Source organism: Vidua macroura, chromosome 9 (assembly GCF_024509145.1).
Source record: "Vidua macroura isolate BioBank_ID:100142 chromosome 9, ASM2450914v1, whole genome shotgun sequence".
NCBI classification, from domain to species: domain Eukaryota; kingdom Metazoa; phylum Chordata; class Aves; order Passeriformes; family Viduidae; genus Vidua; species Vidua macroura.
Genome location: NC_071579.1, coordinates 13,362,009 through 13,381,235, shown reverse-complemented (window position 1 = coordinate 13,381,235; position 19,227 = coordinate 13,362,009). Strand labels below are relative to the sequence as shown.

At 36.9% G+C, this 19,227-nt stretch overlaps 1 protein-coding gene and 1 long non-coding RNA gene across 8 annotated transcripts in view; one reads left to right on the top strand and one right to left on the bottom strand.

Annotated features, from left to right (window-relative positions):
• LOC128811172 (uncharacterized) overlaps window positions 1-3,940 on the top strand; it is a 158,203-nt gene extending 154,263 nt beyond the window's left edge. For both annotated transcript variants that reach the window (XR_008438262.1, XR_008438261.1), the window contains 3 exons: window positions 2,176-2,238; window positions 2,915-2,977; window positions 3,857-3,940. This is a non-coding gene — a long non-coding RNA (uncharacterized LOC128811172). The remainder of the gene's footprint in view (window positions 1-2,175; window positions 2,239-2,914; window positions 2,978-3,856) is intronic.
• Window positions 1-19,227, bottom strand: part of COL11A1 (collagen type XI alpha 1 chain) — a 132,188-nt gene that overhangs the window by 5,094 nt on the left and 107,867 nt on the right. For all 6 annotated transcript variants that reach the window (XM_053984536.1, XM_053984533.1, XM_053984531.1 and 3 more), the window contains 15 exons: window positions 13,365-13,418; window positions 12,793-12,900; window positions 12,553-12,606; window positions 12,229-12,282; window positions 11,664-11,717; window positions 6,606-6,659; window positions 6,120-6,227; window positions 5,984-6,037; window positions 4,901-4,954; window positions 3,927-4,034; window positions 3,246-3,299; window positions 3,121-3,156; window positions 2,958-3,011; window positions 1,886-2,135; window positions 130-242 (listed from right to left, as the gene is read on the bottom strand). In XM_053984536.1, the coding sequence (XP_053840511.1) occupies window positions 130-242; window positions 1,886-2,135; window positions 2,958-3,011; window positions 3,121-3,156; window positions 3,246-3,299; window positions 3,927-4,034; window positions 4,901-4,954; window positions 5,984-6,037; window positions 6,120-6,227; window positions 6,606-6,659; window positions 11,664-11,717; window positions 12,229-12,282; window positions 12,553-12,606; window positions 12,793-12,900; window positions 13,365-13,418 (1,209 nt within the window). The remainder of the gene's footprint in view (window positions 1-129; window positions 243-1,885; window positions 2,136-2,957; window positions 3,012-3,120; window positions 3,157-3,245; window positions 3,300-3,926; window positions 4,035-4,900; window positions 4,955-5,983; window positions 6,038-6,119; window positions 6,228-6,605; window positions 6,660-11,663; window positions 11,718-12,228; window positions 12,283-12,552; window positions 12,607-12,792; window positions 12,901-13,364; window positions 13,419-19,227) is intronic.

Below are 19,227 nucleotides of genomic sequence, written 5' to 3'. Positions count from 1 at the left end.
TAAATGTAAATGTAATTAGAAAGACAGATACATGAAAATGTGGCAATGTAATTATCCTGTTTAGTTTAACATTGTAACAGCATAATAGTAACTGTCAACAGCCAACTGAAAACACAGATTGGTACTTACTCCTTCAGATTTCTTATCTGGGTAGATGCAAGTTTCCCCACCTGCTGTGAAATTGCAGTATACTTTGAAGGAGTCTCCAGAACAGCCCTGGTTAGGATCAATCCAATATTCCCCTAAGACAAATGAGAAAATATTTGCCTTATACAGTAGAAATAGTATTCAGAAGAACCAGGCTTTACTGCTACCTAATGGTCCTCCAAAGTTTGCAGGAAATTTATTTTATCTGAATGGTTTAGGTCAGGGAGCAAAATCTGGAATGATTTGCATCCTTATCTGTATGCAAAGGGGTCTGCATGGAGCTTAGTTGGGTTGTAGCTGGCACAAGCACCTAAAGCTTCCACTGAGAGGGATCCACCTCAAGCAAAGACCTTTTTACTCCTGGGTTATGAAGCTGCAACACCAGTGAAGGCTGGGCATGAAAAGAGCTGCAGCCCATCCAAGGTCCAGTCAAAGTCAGTGCTTTTCAAAATCTGCTATTCTAATGAGAATGATGATTTCTGTGATGAGGGTTCTTATCTTCAGATGTTTCACAAACAGGGCAGCAAGTGACTTTCTGACAGCTACAGTTCTAATCCAGTTTCAAACAAATAGTGGAGGTTTCAAAGAGAAATGACAAATCCTTTCACCAGTTCTGTCTTCTGAATATAGGGCATAGACAAAGTATTTCTGGGGTTTAACAATTCTGTTGATTTAGGCTGTATATTGAAAACAGTCTTTCTTTTCTGTTCTTATCCCTGAAGAATTTTGAATTTTAATGAACACATTTGATTTTATTTTAACCAAAATAAGATTACTTTTATATGAAGACATCTCTAAAGAAGAAGCAAATACTGGTAAATGCAGAAGGTGAATGTGTCTGTAAAAAAACATTTCTTATTATGGAGGGTACTGAATTGTAAAATATGTACTTTTCATATAGCACATACACTGCTTAACTACTCCTCAAGGCAACCATCTGTTCTTATCTATCTAGAGTGAAAGCAATAAAATATTATTAAACTGTCAAAATCTATTTTTCCTCCTATTTAAAAGCAGAAAAATATTGCTTTGAACTGGGAAAAATATGCATTGCAATTGAAAAAATTATGAAAGGATGAAAATTTAGTGAAGGCTGGCTTTCATTTAAACATCTTCAGAGGGTTAAAATTATTCAGAAGAAAAAAAAAAGAAAACAACAAAGAATAATAAAATCATGATAGTTCTTAGGGACACTGCATGTCTTCATATTACTATGCATTTTATTACACTACTACTTGGTAGCATTGAACAGTACCAAAGAAACTTCCATGCCTCTTTGCTGGTTGATCTAGAATAAACAGTGCTGATGCAGTAGAGAAAATTATTGCTTCCAGGGCTAAAAGACTAGTAAAGTTTTTGAGAATCATTATTGAACATAAATCTCTCATAATACCAGCGCTGTTTCATATTGTTATACTACACTCTTTCATCACACTCCTATTTTGATTGTCCTGGAAATGCAAGGCCCACCTTTCAAAACAACAACTGCTTTTTATTCATCACTTTAACAGGTTTTAACTCAAAAACCAGATCAGGTTATGTACTTAAAGAGCTTTGATTCTTACCAAGAGAACATGTCTTACACTTTTAAACTTTTATGCCTGTAAAAATGGATTCATTGGGATTGTATTTGTTGACAACTGTATGAGCCACGTACCAATAATGGATTATGCTGCCAGAGTGCCCTGGCAGAGCCCAGGCTCAGCCCTGTGGCCCGTGCTGTGCACTGTGAACTCACCGTCTGGGAAGTCGGGGTGGCAGAGCTGCAGATCTTTGCAGGTCCGGGCTGGGTTATTCTGAGTGCCCATGGGAAACTTCATGTGCTCAATGTCTTGCTTCAGGGAATTCAGGGAGCCGAAGATCTCCTCCATGCCATCAGAATAGTCCAGAATATTATCACCAGCATCAGATAGCATATAGTCAGGAGATCTTCTTGTCTTCTTGGGTGACTGGATTGGCAGTGGCTGGATTACCTCACCTGGAGGGCCCTAAGTGAAAAATAACATATCTAATTATATCTTCTGTTAGTTTTTCAGCAAAGAAAGACCACAGAATGTGGCTTGGAGATGCATTGAATAGGCTTTCTTCAAGGTATTTATTTCTTTATTTAACTTTTTTTTCTTTTAGATTCATACCTATGTGCTTTGATTTACTTGAAGAAAAAAACAAAAAAGATTATAAAAGGCCAAACCATTGTTGAGCTCTAAACTCTTCTCACTACATTGTTTTTGGGGATGACTGTGTTGCCCTCACACAAGTGACACACAGAACTGACTCACAGTTGCCTCTGTATCCCTGTTAATTCCCTCAAGCACAGACATATTCTATGAAAATTGAAAACTCTGGTTGTTTCCTATGATAGAAGTTGAAAATTCCACTTGGGGTCTAGGAAACAATATTTATTTTCAAGGAATTGAAGCACTTCACTCAGGCTTTGACTCTTCATTTTAGTTTGTTATGATATAAAAATTAATATGGAAACAGAAGAGTATCATCAGGGGAAACCAGTAGAATTTTGTTTTCTGTGCTTCAGTATAACACATTAAATAATTATTGCATGAGGGGCTTTATAGGGGTGGGGGTCTATAGGGGTTTTTGGGATGTTTTTTTTATTTATTTTATTTATTTGTTTTAAGTTTCTTCTGGCTTTTTCAGTGCAGATACATATTTCTGTGCCTGGTGGATCTGTGTTTCCTGAAAAGTGAATTTTCAAACAATCATTCCTATTTTAGCTCCCAAATGTTGTTTTCTACCCTTTTCAAAACAGGTTCATCATGTCAGGGTAATGCAAGATAAGAATTTTTACTTACTGGAGGACCAGGTGGACCAGGTAAGCCACTGTCACCCTTCTGACCAGCAGGACCCTACAGAACAATGAAAGAGGTGCAGTGTTGACCATGCTACACAGCATTTAAACATAACACACACAAAAGCTAAGGAAAAGAGGAGAAAGTATAGAGGAGAGTTACTCACACTGGATCCTTTGGAACCTTTGGGACCCTGGGGACCCTATGGGCAAGAACATATAACTCTGGTTAGAGTGTCTTGCACACAGCTTGGGGGTGGTTAGAACAGGAGGGCTGGATGAAATTACTTACAGGTAATCCAGGAGGACCAGGGGGTCCAAGGGGACCAGCAGGACCAGAAATTCCCTAAAAAGGAATAAGAGAATAAGCACAGAACTTAAGTATTCTACATACTGAACTGTGTTAAAAAATCATTATCTATAAAAAAAGGAGTCCCAGTAAGTGTCCAGCTGTGGTGAGTTTTGAGTTAGGCCATTTGCTAGAGGCCAAAATAGTTGGCAAGTTTAAAATATTAGATCTGACAATCTGAGTTGCTTGTAGTTGTTCTTACACTGACTGCAGTGGATTGTCAGAGCTGTGTTCCTCTTCAGATTGGCTTGGAAACCTCACATTTTACATAGTGCCCTAAAAACATGGCTTAGCAACTAGAAGAGAGGGAGCTGCTTTGGGTAATGCAGTTAGTAAATGTGATGGGATTGCTGCTGCTGCTTTTATCTTGTTGCTAACTTGTTCTGTGTGCATGTTCTGTGTGATGTATGAGTTTCCTTCATTCTCCAAAAACACTCTATAGCCTCATTTTAAGATGTTTAATATTGCTGTGTTTGTACAACGCCTAAGAAAGTTTCAGCCTCTTGCAGGAGAATCTGGGTGTTAAATGTTTTTAACAACTTTATGTCTTTCAGAAGGAAGCCTGGAATATACACTCCTTGCTTGCATGGAACTTGAATGGAAACACAAATATGTTGTACTCACTGCATCACCCTTGGCTCCAGGAGATCCCTGTGGGCCAGGAAGACCCCGATCACCCTTTTCACCCTGTTCTCCTGGAGGTCCAATCAGCCCAATCAAACCAGGATGTCCCTAAACAAGATTTAAGAAAATATAGTTAACATACATTAAAGTAAATGTGCTTTGCAAACGCATAAATTAGACCTTTCAGATGTTACCACTGTTGCTTGTCAACAATCAACCTGAAAACAAATGATTCTAAGAGCGTATTTATTGCTGTTAGATGGTCTTTCAAATTATTTGCAAGTTGTGACTGCTTATTCTGTGAAAGATCCAGGTACAAGGTAGTCCTTTCTGAAACCACTACAGAAATCACAGTACCCTGGGTACAAATTTCATGCCAGTTTTCACATGTAGCTGCCATCAGCATCTCACAGAGTTCCACATGTCATATGGCTGCATAAACAGCTGATCCAAGCATACAAACAAAACCTGCAGTTCACAAGGCACAGTCATGTGCATGCCTCTTTCTCTACAGGTTTTTCTCTGATACACAAGCAATCAATATATTGTTGGGACTCCTTAGGAAAATGCTATCCCAGATGTCTCAATCCATTATTTCAAAAGAAAGTATTATAGCTGTTAAATATTTATATTTTGTTCTTTTAAAATAAAAATTGTCAATACTCATAATTTCTACTTGCTTTGTTCTTGTAAATCTGACAGTTCTCTTTACATCAATATCTTTGGGATTTTCACTGCAGGGACCACATGGTCAATAGATTACTACACAGGCAGTAATCTTTTTCTTTCTGGGTGTTTCCAGGATATTGGATATGGCTTAAAATTTATGATGACTCTTAGGGCTGTGGGAAGCTGTTTGATAGGCGTGGTACAATGCCTTGCTGATACAAACCCTACTGCTTCTCTCTGCTAATTTTATACAGGTTTTAGACTGGGCTGAAGTTACAAAGACACAACCAATTAGCAAAGCATACCTTCTCTCCTTTGGAACCTGGGTCTCCTTTCAGTCCAGGCAAGCCAGGTGGGCCCTATGTACATCGAGGGAAGTAATGTTAAAGTAAGTTTTAACATCCTGCTCAAATCATGTTTTCTTGAAATGTTATTGAAGGCCGTTCAAATCAAAGTACACATTCAGTGGTTGATGGTTGTGATTGATGACATGATTTAGATCTCAAGATGAAATGTATGTTTAAGAAATCATAATGATGCTACAGTGGTATTTGAATTACTTTATAATTAGAAACCTATAAAAGGTTGTATGAATAGAAATCTATGGAGCAGAGGGTCAACTAAATTCTTGATTTGAGAAATCTTTAGATTTTATAAGAATGGCAATGCTGGTTTTGTGTAATTTGTACATAATAAGGTAAAAAATGCAGGCCATGAAGTGCCTGTGCAAAAGACATGAATTTTTCAGAGGCTGTTAATCTCACACTGCACATGTGTCCATGAGGTGTAGAGCTGCTACAGTAAGTGTGTGTCTCCTCACCACTGCTCTCCTGGTGACAGTGGGCAGCTTCTGCTATGGATAGGAGTGATAAGAGACCTTTTTCACCTGGCACATATTCAAAGATGCCATAACATTTCATGTACAAAATGTGATTCAGTGCTTATGCTTTCCATCTCCACTTCAGGATATCACTAGATGCAAAAGCCTAGGCAAATACATAATTCATGAATGAAATGTGACATTTTTAAGCTTTTGGAATGCAGAATCAAACTTTTCACCTGCAGTGTGTTGTGCTCTACTGCAAATCAGGCTTCATACTCTCCTGATAGCAATCCTCCTGGAGGATGGGAGGGCAAGGAGGGAAACCTAACCTCAGAAATCTTTTACATATCAACTTCACTTTCTTAAAATCTAAAGTTATGCTGCAGCAATGCATTGAAAAGTTCTTGTTGAGCTGACAGGAAGTCTGTGCATTTGAAAGCATATAGTTCATTAATATACTCAGCTCCAGATTTTAACAGGATATTTAAGCTCTCAAATGTTAGAAGAGAGCTCTTTCAGTTTTTGGAGGCTTCTATGAGTGACATGTGGGAACAAGGGTGCTCACCAGAGGTCCAGGAGGGCCATCCTGACCTGGTGCTCCAGGCATACCTTGTTCTCCCTAGAAAAAACAAAAAGCTGGCTTTACCAGACTATATACATGAAATGCAACATTTAAAATATCCATGTGCTCCATGACTTACCACAGGGCCAGGAATGCCCCGGAGACCCTCTGGGCCAGGTTTTCCTGCAGGTCCTTGTGGCCCAACTGGCCCTGTTTTGCCAGGAGCCCCTTCTGCACCAGGTTCACCCTGGAAAGAACAGAACAGGTCAGAGAGGGGGGCTGAGTGAGTTTGGCACTGGAGGGATGTACAAGAGGCAAAGTGCTTTTGAAAAGTCAGAGTTCTGCACAGGACAGTTTCCTGAGTGAAATGTCTCTGGCTTCACAGAGAGATGTGGTGCCAGCAGAGCAGGCTCCCCTTGCTTGTTACAGGTGAGCCGTGCTGGGCCTGCACTGCTGGGTCCGCTCCATTACATATTGCTGCTAATTCTGGGTCTGAATTTGGATTTTACAGATTGCCTGTTACTACTTTGAAAAGTTCCACACTCAGTGGAACTATAAGCAATTTACTTTTAATTTATAAATAGCTTCTATTTCTATGCATCAAAAAAAATCTTCAGTGTATTACCTTTGCGCCTTTTTCACCTTGTCTGCCTTCAGCACCTGTTGCTCCAGGAGGTCCCTGTAAAATATGGACACTGAGCTCATAATCTCAGGTTTTTTCAAATATAACCAGTGAAAAAAATTCTGAAAATGCAATTCCCACCATATTAATAAGTAGCAAATGCTTACAAAATAACATTAAATTTCTTTTTTTGATATTTTATTCACAGGATAAAAAATACCATACAACTCTTATTTCCCCTATAAAATTTTCTGGTTTTTTAGAATATCTAAAAGATGATGAGGTTCAATTTGTTTGGGAAAAAAAAAAACAAAAAGAACCAAACTAAAACAAACAAACAAAAATGCAAACAAAAAAACCCCAGCAAAATGGGATATAAAAGAAAAAAGGCAATACTAATTTATATGTACAATAACAATTAATTTTAAACTTGCTTTACATTGACTTTTATCTATTCACTGTAGTTTATCCACTGACTCCAAAAAGGCCTCTCTTTCTACAGTGCACAGTGTGGCAAATACTTTTTTATTCTCTAAATCAGGGATGGGCTCAGTAAGGGGCCTGATTACATTTGGACAGCCAAAAATTGATATATTATCCACTAAATATGAAAGTGAAAAATAAAAAGACATTTTTCTCCTCCAAAACATCAAGGGCTGATTTTTAGGTCATGTAATTAATATTCATAGCTTCAGTTATGAACAGGAGCAGTGTCTGGAATTTAATGTACTCTTCTGAAAATGGTTCTCTTATATGCTTAGTTTAGAAAAGATGCACTCAAGATAATGGACCAACTGTTCTCCTACAAGGTTAATTTTTAGCCTGGGAAATGTCTTTATTACAAGTAGCTAATTCTTGCCAACCAATGAACAGCTTAAAGGAACATGAAAGCAAAGTGACTATGGTGAAATGCTGTGATTTTGTGAATCTGTATAAGAGTCATCTGTTCATTAATGCAACAAGCAGATTGTTATGTAAGAAAAATGTTCTGAAGATCAGCAACTAGAAAAATTCAATCACTTTCATTTATTTACTGCTTTTTACTTCTTAACAACATTTAGAAAAACAGTTCAGGCTCCTTAACGTAAAGCACCAGAACTGAATTTTAATTTTACAGGTAAGAACTGTACTTCCAGTTAAACATCTGTCTGTTTGCTTTGTGAGCTCAGGGCTTTGGATCAGTGTTTGACCTAAAGGCATTTTTTGTACTAGAGCTGAATTTAGCCCAAACTTTTTATTGCCTGATATATTTCACTATCCACTGCTACTGGCACATACCTTGAGCAACTCCACTGGTTTTAATTCCTGGAAATTTATATTCATTTTATAGCTATTTACATAGAAGTATGTTAAGATCATTCATTTGCTTCTGAAATTAAGCTTTCTCCAGGGTGACACTGAACATCTGCAGCACTGCATGAAGCTTTTGGTCAACAGGGATAGTTCAGACTTTGCATCAAAGATAATGCCAAAGGAATTGAATTAACCACAAAAAGGACTTTGACCATTTGTTGTGGGTATCAACAGCTTTTTTCTTTGGTATTTTTAAGAGCTGTAAGGGGTAAAGGAATTAGTTTTACTTCTTCAAAATACAGAGAAGCTTAAATGCCCTGGGCCAAATTCTGACTCTTTAAAACAGGAAGAATATTTTAAATCCCTGCTGTTCCAATAATAATTAATAATGTCTGATGCATGTAACCCTTTGTGTAGGTTGTAATTTTTGGGTGGATCATTGTTTGCAGTGATAATAAGAAAGATCAACAAGTACATAAATAAATTCAGAAATTTTTTTTTACATGGATTAATTTGCATGCACATTGTCTTTACTTGCCTGAAGTTCCCATATGGATTATAATCCACCCTATCTAAGAAACTGAAAAGGGTTGAATGTGGCAATTTGTACTTGAGATATATAGTCTCTGCATAATGTAGAAATGAAGCTGCAGCATGAATTAATTAGCAGGCTAAGCCCACTGTGATGGCTAAAATACAAGTGCAGTGCCTGACGAGTGCTGAGCAGGGGCTGTGCCAAGGCAGCAGTGCCAAGGCTGCCCCAGGCGCGGAGCGGCTGCAGGAGCTGCCCTGCGCTGCTGGCCTGGCTCGCTGCTCGCTGCCAGTGCTCCTCCCTCCCCACACTGCTGCTGCTGGAGCGCCTGGGAAATTCTAACTGACACAAAGGACTCAGTAACAGTATTTTACATTAATGCACGATTCTCCCCCTCAGCACCCCAGCTGCCAAGCTGATGTTTATGAACATTGCACTGTAATTTTGGACATACTGCCCGATACATTTTGTGAACCAAGAAGACCAAAGAAATCATGCAGAAACAAACTCATTCTCAATTTTTGTTATGTGAACCTATTGAATATTTTTCTCTCTTCTTCCATATTTCATTAAAATAATTTCAATTATTGTTTACAACTGGCTTAAAACATGATTTCCAACACAGAAAACCATTACTACATTTCATTAGCCTGTTGTGATTGGAACCTGGCATATTGTTAGGTATTCTGTGCATTTGAAATCAAGAGAGAAATTAATTTTTAAGTGGTGAGTACACCCTGCTGAGGCAGCATCATGCTGTAGCCAAAATGGAAAAAAAAAAATCTCCTTCATAGAAACACTATTTTTTCCTAAGTTATTCAACATTATATTTAAAAGCAACAAACCAAATAAACTTCTGCTTTGCAAAATTGCTGGCTTTGCTTCAGTACTGACATCTCTTCTTTTAATGGAAAGATGGTATGGCCTCCAGTTGACAACAAAAATATATCTTAGTCTTGAGCTTTAAATTCTAATACATAGTTGGTATACGGAGGTTTATGTGTATGTGATGTGGACATCTGATTGTCACTGCTCAGGGAAGCAGCCCAGCAGCAGATCCCAAAGCTCAAGTGCCTGGCACACTGAAGGGCTGGGAGGAGCACAGGCAAGGATTGCTGTCTGTGCTCATCTGTTCTGATTGCATATTGATCTGAAGGACAAATACTCTCTGATGGTGTCTTTTCCTCATGCTACTTTTAACATTTGTCAGATGAAATCAATGAATTCAAACTAGAAGTATTACCCAGTACTGTATGGCAAACCAAAAAGAAGTCCCAAGAGTAAGAGCAAGGGATTAGGTTTCAGAAAAATTATAATAACAATGTAACTGTATCTCTAGTTCTAGATAAGCAGCCACAATTGCTGCCATTACTTGCAGCTAAATTACATTGATGTATAAAGCCTTCTGAGCATGTATTTTTCTGATCTGGTGCATTCAGAGATCATTTAAGAAGTCAGAATATGTAAAATAATAATTACTATTTAATGAAACTTTTTTAAAAATCACTTTAAAGACTTTGTCAATTACTATGTCACCAAAGTCACCCTTTGTAGATTATGGTTTTGGCTTATAAATTTCTTAGATTCAATGGAAAAATTATGTATGTCCATGTCTTTCACTAGAATTTGCTTCCCAGGGAGTGCTGGGGAAACTTTTTAACTCTGTAACTAGACAGAGGTTCCTCAAATCTCTGACAGCTGGTAATAAACATGATTTTAGAAGACCAGGCAGTAAAACTGAGGTCAGGTCAGTTACAAAATGGAATGCAAGCCTACTGTTGAGGATTTCAAGAGCCTTTACTTAAAAGTATGAATTCTGAGCTCTGCCAGCTCATTATTTCAGGGACCAAAAACCAAAAAATGGGATGGAATTTTGCTTTCTAGTAGTATAGCCAGAGCTGCACCTCACAAACAATATTACTACTGAAACGGTGTGTCCTTCTCAATCCAAATTAAAAGACTCTTCTCAGGGCTTTTTCTTGAAATTGATTCTACCACACAAGTGATGAAAACTAATAAAAACCATTTTTTTTCTAGCTAAGTATGAGCCTTTCAGTCTTTCACTGTTACTTTCTAGTATAACATCAATATAATACGGCTTCCCTACAAGTTTGAAACATTCTGGTGCTCAAGTAATGTAGAATCTGATTCTAAAAATGTTTTCTTCAAAATTCAGAAAGGGACTACCTTGCAATAATTAGCCATGCATTTTCCATAAATTGGAAATGTGTCAAATCACAGGTAAAATGGAATTTGTGCTTCGAAATTATGTTTTTTTGTCTAGGTACAATCAGATAGTATAGCCCATCTCTGAGGAGTGAGCTATTGCCTTTCTGTATAATAAAGCAGGAAGTTTTAATTTGATGTCAAGCAAACATACTAATTGTTAATATTCAGTTGAGCTATATTTCAGTTCTAGAATAAGGTTGCTAATGCAACCATAATAATTTAGAATATTGTAAATACTTTGCATGTTGGTGGAGCAAATATATTATTGTGTAAAATAAATAAAACTAATTAGGCTTGTCATTCCACTCAAGCCCATTAAACCAAGCAATTTAACATATTTTATTAAATAATTCTCAGCTTATATTTAATAATGCCACTTCTTCTGTTTTTTAACGTGTAAAAACTGCATCTAATTGCTCTCTGAAGCAGACCTAAGGGTTGATGCATCTACTACAGTTCTGTGACTGCAACATTATTTACTGGGTTTGATTAGCTGTATTTGTAAACCCTGTGAACCTTCAAAAGCTTTAGAAATAATGGAATATCTTCATAAGTTAATGCCTGTTAATTTTGTATGCAGAGAGGATGATGTAGATTTGCACAGTAGCTGCATTGTAATTATATTATTTCCAAGACTAAAGACACCAAAACAGACACATTCTTCCTGCTCCCTGACAGCAGGAAGCGGTGTGCCTAAAGATGATGTCTGCCATTACTGTCATACCAACTCACTCCTTTTAGCAGACTGATTCAGTAGACACTGAATTCTTAAGTGAAAAGAAAAAACACTTTTATGGCTAAGCAATCCATTCTTCCCTATGTATTTTTTTCTTCTTATATTCCATGTTAGCCATGTTAAAGAGCTTTCTCTGCTGTTTCTGGTTTTTTTTTTTCATTTCTCTTATTACATTACTTAAAAGAAATGACAAATGTCAGATGTGTGTCTCAGCATGGGACACAGTGTCTCAGAAAGAGAAGTGTACAAGAGAAGATGAGGTATTCCTTACTCTTTTCCCAGGAGGACCAGGTGGGCCAGCTTCACCTGAAGGACCTGGTGGACCCTGCAACAGAAAATTAAAATCACAGCAGTAATAAAGGGTGAAGTTTCATCTTTATTAAACACCACGGACATCTGCCATGTGTTAGCCCCTTTCAATGGACAGAATCTATAGAAATAGAACTTTGATGCTTAATATGGGTATTGCTCAGGTACTGCTTAAGATCTTGGCTTAATTTCGTTAGTTCAGCAAATGAAGATTATTTGGCTGCAGCATTTTTCTTATGCTCAGAGCTGCTCTATTTTTAGTGCTCCTCAGCAGCTCCATCAGAAATCCTTTAACACATCACTACTTCTAAAAGAAATTGAGCTCTTGCTTAATTGTGTTCCAGTAATATGGGCAGTTCTACCTCTTCAAGGAAATAAATAGTTATTTTTCAGTCTAATAGAAAAAGCATCCACTCTGAAAATATTTTTAAGAGTGTGACTGTATAGAAACCACTGATTTGGCAAAATATACTTTCTTATCATCAGAGAGATCATGCAGATGACATAAAGTGAGAGAAAAATCTTACAGGTTGACCAGGATCACCATCTTCACCCTTCTCTCCACCAACACCATCCTGACCCTACAGAATTCAGGGAAAATAAACAAAAATTCAGCTAATTTAAGCCACTAACTTTCATATATGAACATAAGAACACTATTTATCTATAGAACATTTTCCCAGGGTCATTATTTTTCAAAACTTTTAAAAGATTTCTTAAAATTTTTAAGCCTCAAGAAATGCATGAACAGAAAAGCAAAGGATCATCCCCAGACAAGAAAGACACAGGGTCAACTAGAATTAAGTACAAAGTAAGACTAGGACCTAAAACTGTTTTTAAGGTATACTTACAGCTGGACCAGGTTCCCCAGGGGGACCAGGATCTCCAGGAAAACCAACTGGGCCCTAGATAGATCAGGAAAAAAAGCAAGGAATGTGTCATCCATTGCCAAGCAGGTTGCACTCATCAGAAATCTTTCATGAAGCATATAATGAACGTAGTGCACTTGTAGGCAATGCCATGGTTCTGTATTCACACAACTTTAGCAATGCTTCACAGTGGTTTGGGTTAGAATTATGAAGCTCACTTACTGGGTTACCCTTAGGCCCATCATCACCTGGAGGTCCTTTAGCACCTGGTGGTCCGGCTGCTCCAGGTGGACCAGCTTCACCTTTTTCTCCCCTTTCACCTTTTGGACCCTGTGGAAAACACATGAACACAAAAATGCCATCTGGAAATGGAAGGGTCAAAAAGATCACAATGGCAATCTTATTTTTCAGACAAGGGCCATATCACTCCTTGATAAATACTGGCATGTGAGTGGGAAATTAGAACCTCTCAGCTCAAGTGCCAAATTCTGTACCCAGCTTGCATCAGTGAATTGTTTTCAGAAAGAAAAACATGCAAGCCGAAGTTGATATTTATGGAAGGAAAAATAGGTATTGTTTTGGGAAGTCTCCATCCTCTGTTAGTACAAGATGTGGCTATAATTATATGGAAACAAATGTCATTTTAAAGGGTTTCTTTGAATTTTCAGTGGAGAACTTATACCTTTAAAATGACAAGTGCACAAGTAATCTGAGGAAATGCTTATCAAAGCCCTGCCAGATACCACAGTTCACCATAATAAATGTTAATGATAAGAAAACAACAAAATACTCACAGCTGTTCCAGATTCTCCAGGAGGTCCAGGGTTACCAGCTTCTCCAGGCTCACCCTATAGATACATAAGAATAAATTTATGAGTCATTAGGGAGAATATTTTGATGAATTTACTTTTGTAATTACATATTCTTCCCATGCCTATTTATGTAAACAACCTATAAGAATGGGCTTTTATTTGGTCTACCTAGAGGGGTTGAGCTATGTATATGGCTTTGCAGAACTGGAGTCTGAAATTTGAGACATAATACATCAAACTAATATTTTCTTGAGCCAGGGAGACTAAACTTCCCTTTGGGCTTTGGAAGATGTTCCCCTTTATTATCCCATATACTAAAAATTTCCTGCGTGTGATTATTGCTATGGCTACTGTTGGAAGAAGAAAAAATATATATAAAGAAAAATTAAGGATGAAATAATAGCATCAGTTAGAAAAACATTCTCCACAGGCTACAGAGGTGTGTGCTATGTATTTGCCTGTGATGGAATTTATTTTGTAAAGCAGATGGCTTACAGGATGATATCATATGAAAATCTATGCAAGTCAAAGATTGTGCACTATTAAGTGAACATTTAAAATAATTCAGTCTCCTTCTGAGTTAATACACAGTATTATCTCAAGGACTGTCTTTTCAATTCTTCATTTTAAAGTTTAGTTATGACCAATTATTTTCTAGCTCAGTGGTCTGATGCATAAACTTTTATAGAAAACTCTTCTGTTAGTAGAGTACTTAGTTATTAGCATCACAGAAACATAAATCATGGAAGGATAACAGAATATGCTTTGTGATGGTTATGGACTGCTTAGATAAGAAATACATAAATTTATCCCAAAGGATTTTTCAATCCAACTGCTAATGTGGGGAATTTTCCCCCCCAGATATATTCTTTTTCCAAAAATTACATCTATGAGCAAGAGTAGTTCAGTGCTGAAAATGCATTTTACACAATCATTTACTGAATTTACAGAATTAAAATAAATTTGTGTATCCTTCCTAACCTGTATGACCTGCACACCCCTCTTCATTTTACGACAATTCAGTTAATTCATACATGTCTGTCATTTCCACATAGTCAGTATAAAAATATAAATCATAAAATACAATTTTAAAACAAAACTTATGGTGTAGATACTAAACCTTTTTTCAGAGAAGCTCATGGCAGCATGCTAACATCACTGGGATCAGAATTTAGCCCAGTATGAATATTTCATTAGATTAAAGGAAAATATTTCAGTACCACTCAGCTGAATTCCAGACTAGGATAATTAACAGATAACCAATATTTTAGGAGCAATATTAGAATGCCCTTTAAAGAGGACACTATTAAAGGATGAATGTGCTTTTAGAAACTCTGGTATGTTCTATTAGATATACTAAAATTTGTAGGAACTTCAAAAATGAATGAACCCTTTAGCGTTTAATATTAATTTACTTCTGTGATGTTGCATTCATTTTAAAACAAAACCCGTAGTAGATGCTTCAGGTCAATAAGTGTTAAGAATGTTTTCTAGGAAAATTCATAATCTTCATTTCCTTATTCTCTGCACAGCATTTACTGAGTCTGCAGCATCATTAGCATTGGGGTTTTGTCCATGCCTACTATCAGTCAAATGAGATTTTTGTAGCAACAGAGAATGAAGTCTGGAATCAGCAAAACTATGTTTTTCATGTTAGTAGCCATACTGTATCCACAGAGTCCACCATACAGAGCCTTTCCAAAGGTGAGCCCATGGCAGGACGAAGCGAAGCAGTGACAGAAGAGCACTGATTGTGCCCAGTCTTTGCTGACAAGCACTAGTGCATTGTAATCCCCTTGGCAGCTTCTCAGAGAGAGAGTTCTTCTTCTGCCTTTCTGCCTAATGATATTGTAATTTATGACATTTGATTGCTAATACAATTCTTACCCTTCCTGTTGACAAACACATCTTCATTCTATCAAACAACACTGGGCTCCCTCTGACCTACACTTGGGCGCACGAGGGGAGCACTGGGGGTGCCTGCTCCAGCACACACGGTGACACTGGCTCTGTGCACTGCAGCTCCCCAGTAAGCAGCAGTGTGGAAAACTGAGAAATTGGAAGGGCTAGAAAATGTCAAAATGTTCCCTTAAAGGGCATTTGTGAAAGATGAGACCAGTTAAAGTTTCATCTCACATTAATATTTCTATATCATTGCTCTACTAAAAAATCTGCCCCTTCCATGTAGGCAGTCCTTGTTTTATCTGACAGTGATTTCTATATTCCAAGTATTAGGTACTATGAAATGCTGCATTTGGTTTAGATAACTGTTAAGGGAGTTAAACAGTGTTTTGATAGAGAAGACTGTAGCTGATATATATTTACAGAGTGCATATTTTTAGCTACTAAAACCTGTGTAATATATAGCTATTGTTGGCCCTCGTCTTTTTTTTCAATTTTAGTAACAATGGTATTAATTCAGAACCTTCTCCACAGGAAATATTTCATGTTCTGTTGGGAAACAGATTTTATGATCCAATAATATATTTATTCAATCTCTGGAGATTCTTCTCTCTTTTGTTAGCAGCTCAGATCTTTTAAAATTTACTGTGGTCTTTCTTAGACAAAGCCTTCCTCTGACAGAATTTCAAAAAGGAAAGACAGACATCTTAAACTACAAAATGTCGTTTTGCAGACATGCTTAATTCCGAAAACCTTCTTGGATTAAGCAAGCAGAATGGTTTCTACCAAGCTAGGCAAAGTAGTCTAAAAGTTAAAATTTAAAAAAACATTGCTAAAAAGTTTTAAGGTTTAGAAAATATTGTTTTCCTTATGATCAGTTCTAGAGAGCTGATACCCAAAGCAGAGATAGTGGATGGAAGGCTGCCACCTTTTGGTTAAATTCTGGGACATAGTCTTTCATTTTATAACAATGAGAGGCAACTTTGCAACTGACTGGGTTATGAAAAGTAAGTTTTGCTCCTTTTTGCCATTCTCACAAAACAAAAAAAAAAGGAGAAATTGTAGCTCTAGAAGAGACTCCCTTTTGCATAGGCCTGCATATGTGTTATATATAATGGCTCTGTGGAGAATTAAATTTAATTGAGAGAAATTCTAAAGGCTGTGTTTTCTGGGAGGGCTTTTGTTACAATGTTGGAGAGATGGAGACGGATGAAAAAAAAAATCACAGTCAGGAGATCATTATTAAAAGTAATTTGTCAGGATGGATATTCAGGTAGCCTAAACTGTCACAGACACACCTTGATTAGGTACCTTAGCAGTGTCTACACATACGTGTGTGGAAAAATGATATATACACATAAAATTGTGAACACGTATCAAACATGTTTCCAAACTTAGAGCCAGGATATTCAATTGATTTTGTCCTCTCACTTCTATCTGCAGTATAAGTCAATGATTAAGCATGGGAACTATTGATCTCACATGTTTACAGTCCTTGTAGTACACTCCTTATTAGTGTACTGCTTTGGAAAGTTTTTTTAGAACAATATAATAGGAAGAAATTTAATGAGTATCATGGTTTTCTAACACGAGACTTTTTCATGCAGTAAGCCAGGTCTGAACTCTGAGAGGCTACAGAACAAATGCTTAGGTTCTGCAGACACTGGGTTTGCATTGCTCTCGCACTCTGATGGTTTATAATGTGCTGTAGAAGGGAGAAGGGGTAGAAGAACAGCACAGTGCTCAGTGCAATTATCATAAATTAATCTAAATTAGAAAGGCAAATTTATTTCATTAGGTTATGTGGAAGTGTGGGGTTAACATTATCTGATCTGCTTCCCCTCTGTTGTAAATTCTTATGTACATTCTAAGGCACAGGTTAGAGAAGTCATGAGCAACTTCCTGCCTGTTCAGAATATCTGCATGTTAGACCTTTGATATCAAATTAGAGATAAGCATGTGTAGGTACATTTTGGTTTTCCATTTCTCTTAATTAAAAGCAAAAGAAAGTGAGTGCTCCCTGTGTGGCAGCTGGGTTTAAATGGTTCTGCTGAGTGCCAGGCCCTCTGTGGAGGTTACAGCATTAATAATGCAGGGCTACAGGAGCATTTGCAGCCCTGATGCCTTTGAACATTCAGGCCCTTGTATGCAGAGCAGAGGAAACAACAAGCTAATTAAAAATGTGTGGCATTAAGTGTGACAAAAATTGTTTATCTCTGCCAGAAGATAAGGGGGGTTTGAAATCCGTGTATTAATGAAAAAAAATCTCCTGGTCAAACCATTAAAATATGCAAGTGAGCAAACCTACTTCTCTCCTCAACAGCGACAGGGATGATGCCAGAATGTTCTTCCATATTCTACACTCACTGTATTGAATTATCTGTAGTATGGTGTGTCTTCCCTGAAAGGGGTGCAGAGGCCAAAGCATGCTGACATAATAAGAAAAACATTGGGGGAAAAATGTGTGAGAAGAAAAGGAAAAGAAAAAATGCTTGTTTTGTTTAAAAGCATGGCCTGTCCTCCCATTGCAGCAACTCTCCCTGAAAAAACAACTCTTGATGATATCTCAGCTTGAAATCTCATTAAAAGGAACTGAAATTTAGAAGAAAGATACCCTACCAAGGAAAATACCCTGGCATGTACTAAAACTTGAGGAGGAGGGAGGAAAGTAATTACAATTAATATAAATGTCCAAAATAATACATTTGGAAGCTTCTCTTTGTGAAGGCAGAGAATATGGGATATAAGCTAGAGGAAATAAAAAATGACAACCAAGTGATAAACAGTCTGGAATTCATGTTCTTGAATTAAATTTCATGGCCTAATCATCACAAATAGTGATTCTAAATCACACAGATGAGTTGCAGGGAGAAACAAAGGAGGAAGGAGTTCAATATAAGGTAGTGTGTTTAGAAAATGGCTGGAATATAATTGGATCATGAAATGCTGAAAATTAAAAAGGTGACTGAAACCAATGGCAAAAATTCCTATTAAGTTCAATGGGCCACAATATTTTACAAGGTGGGGTTTTTTTCAAGTACTGAATATAATTGGGTGCTACCCTGGATGTTCTCATAATTAACATTTTTCTCAGTAGTGGTCACAGGAAAATTTTTTTTTCCCACAATGCCCATTATTTTCTCTGCTCCACTGACATACAGACTCTCATTATTTTCTGTATTCCACTGACATACAGACCCTCTTTTCCCAGTAACTTTTTATTTCTCTCAACTCCTAGATTGCGTCACATTTTTGGTACTCTTCCCAGAGAGAAAAAAACAAATCCTGCAGCCTTTCATGAGTCTAAGCTGGATGAACAATGTCATGAACTTGGGACATTAGAAGGAATATCCTTGTTAATAATGCAGTCGAGCAGGAGCGCATTGTGTTTTGTGTGTCTTGTGAAATTTTGGGGAAAAAAGATTGAAAACACCAGAATGCTGCTGTTCCCAAGAGGTGAGCTGATGCTCAGAGCCACATCCTGAGAAAGAAGCACTGCAGTGAAGCACTGCCAGCTTGCCACAATGACATCTGTTTGAGCTCAGTACCCTCTGGTCTCAAAGGACAGTAAGGGAGACAAAAGATGATTTCTCCATCAAACCAAATATATTTATTATATTATATTATATTATATTATATTATATTATATTATATTATATTATATTATATTATATTATATTATATTATATTATATTATATTATATTATATTATATTATATTATATTATATTATATTATATTATATTATATTATATTATATTATATTATATTATATTATATTATATTATATTATATTATATTATATTATATTATATTCTTCAAGTACGCTCTTCTCCACATCCCAGAGCACTGGTAAGTGATTTAGTTGATGGGCATGTAGGAAAAAAAAACATGAAACACCTGAAGATTCTTTTAAAAGGCTGTATTAGTTAGAAAAAGGGAAA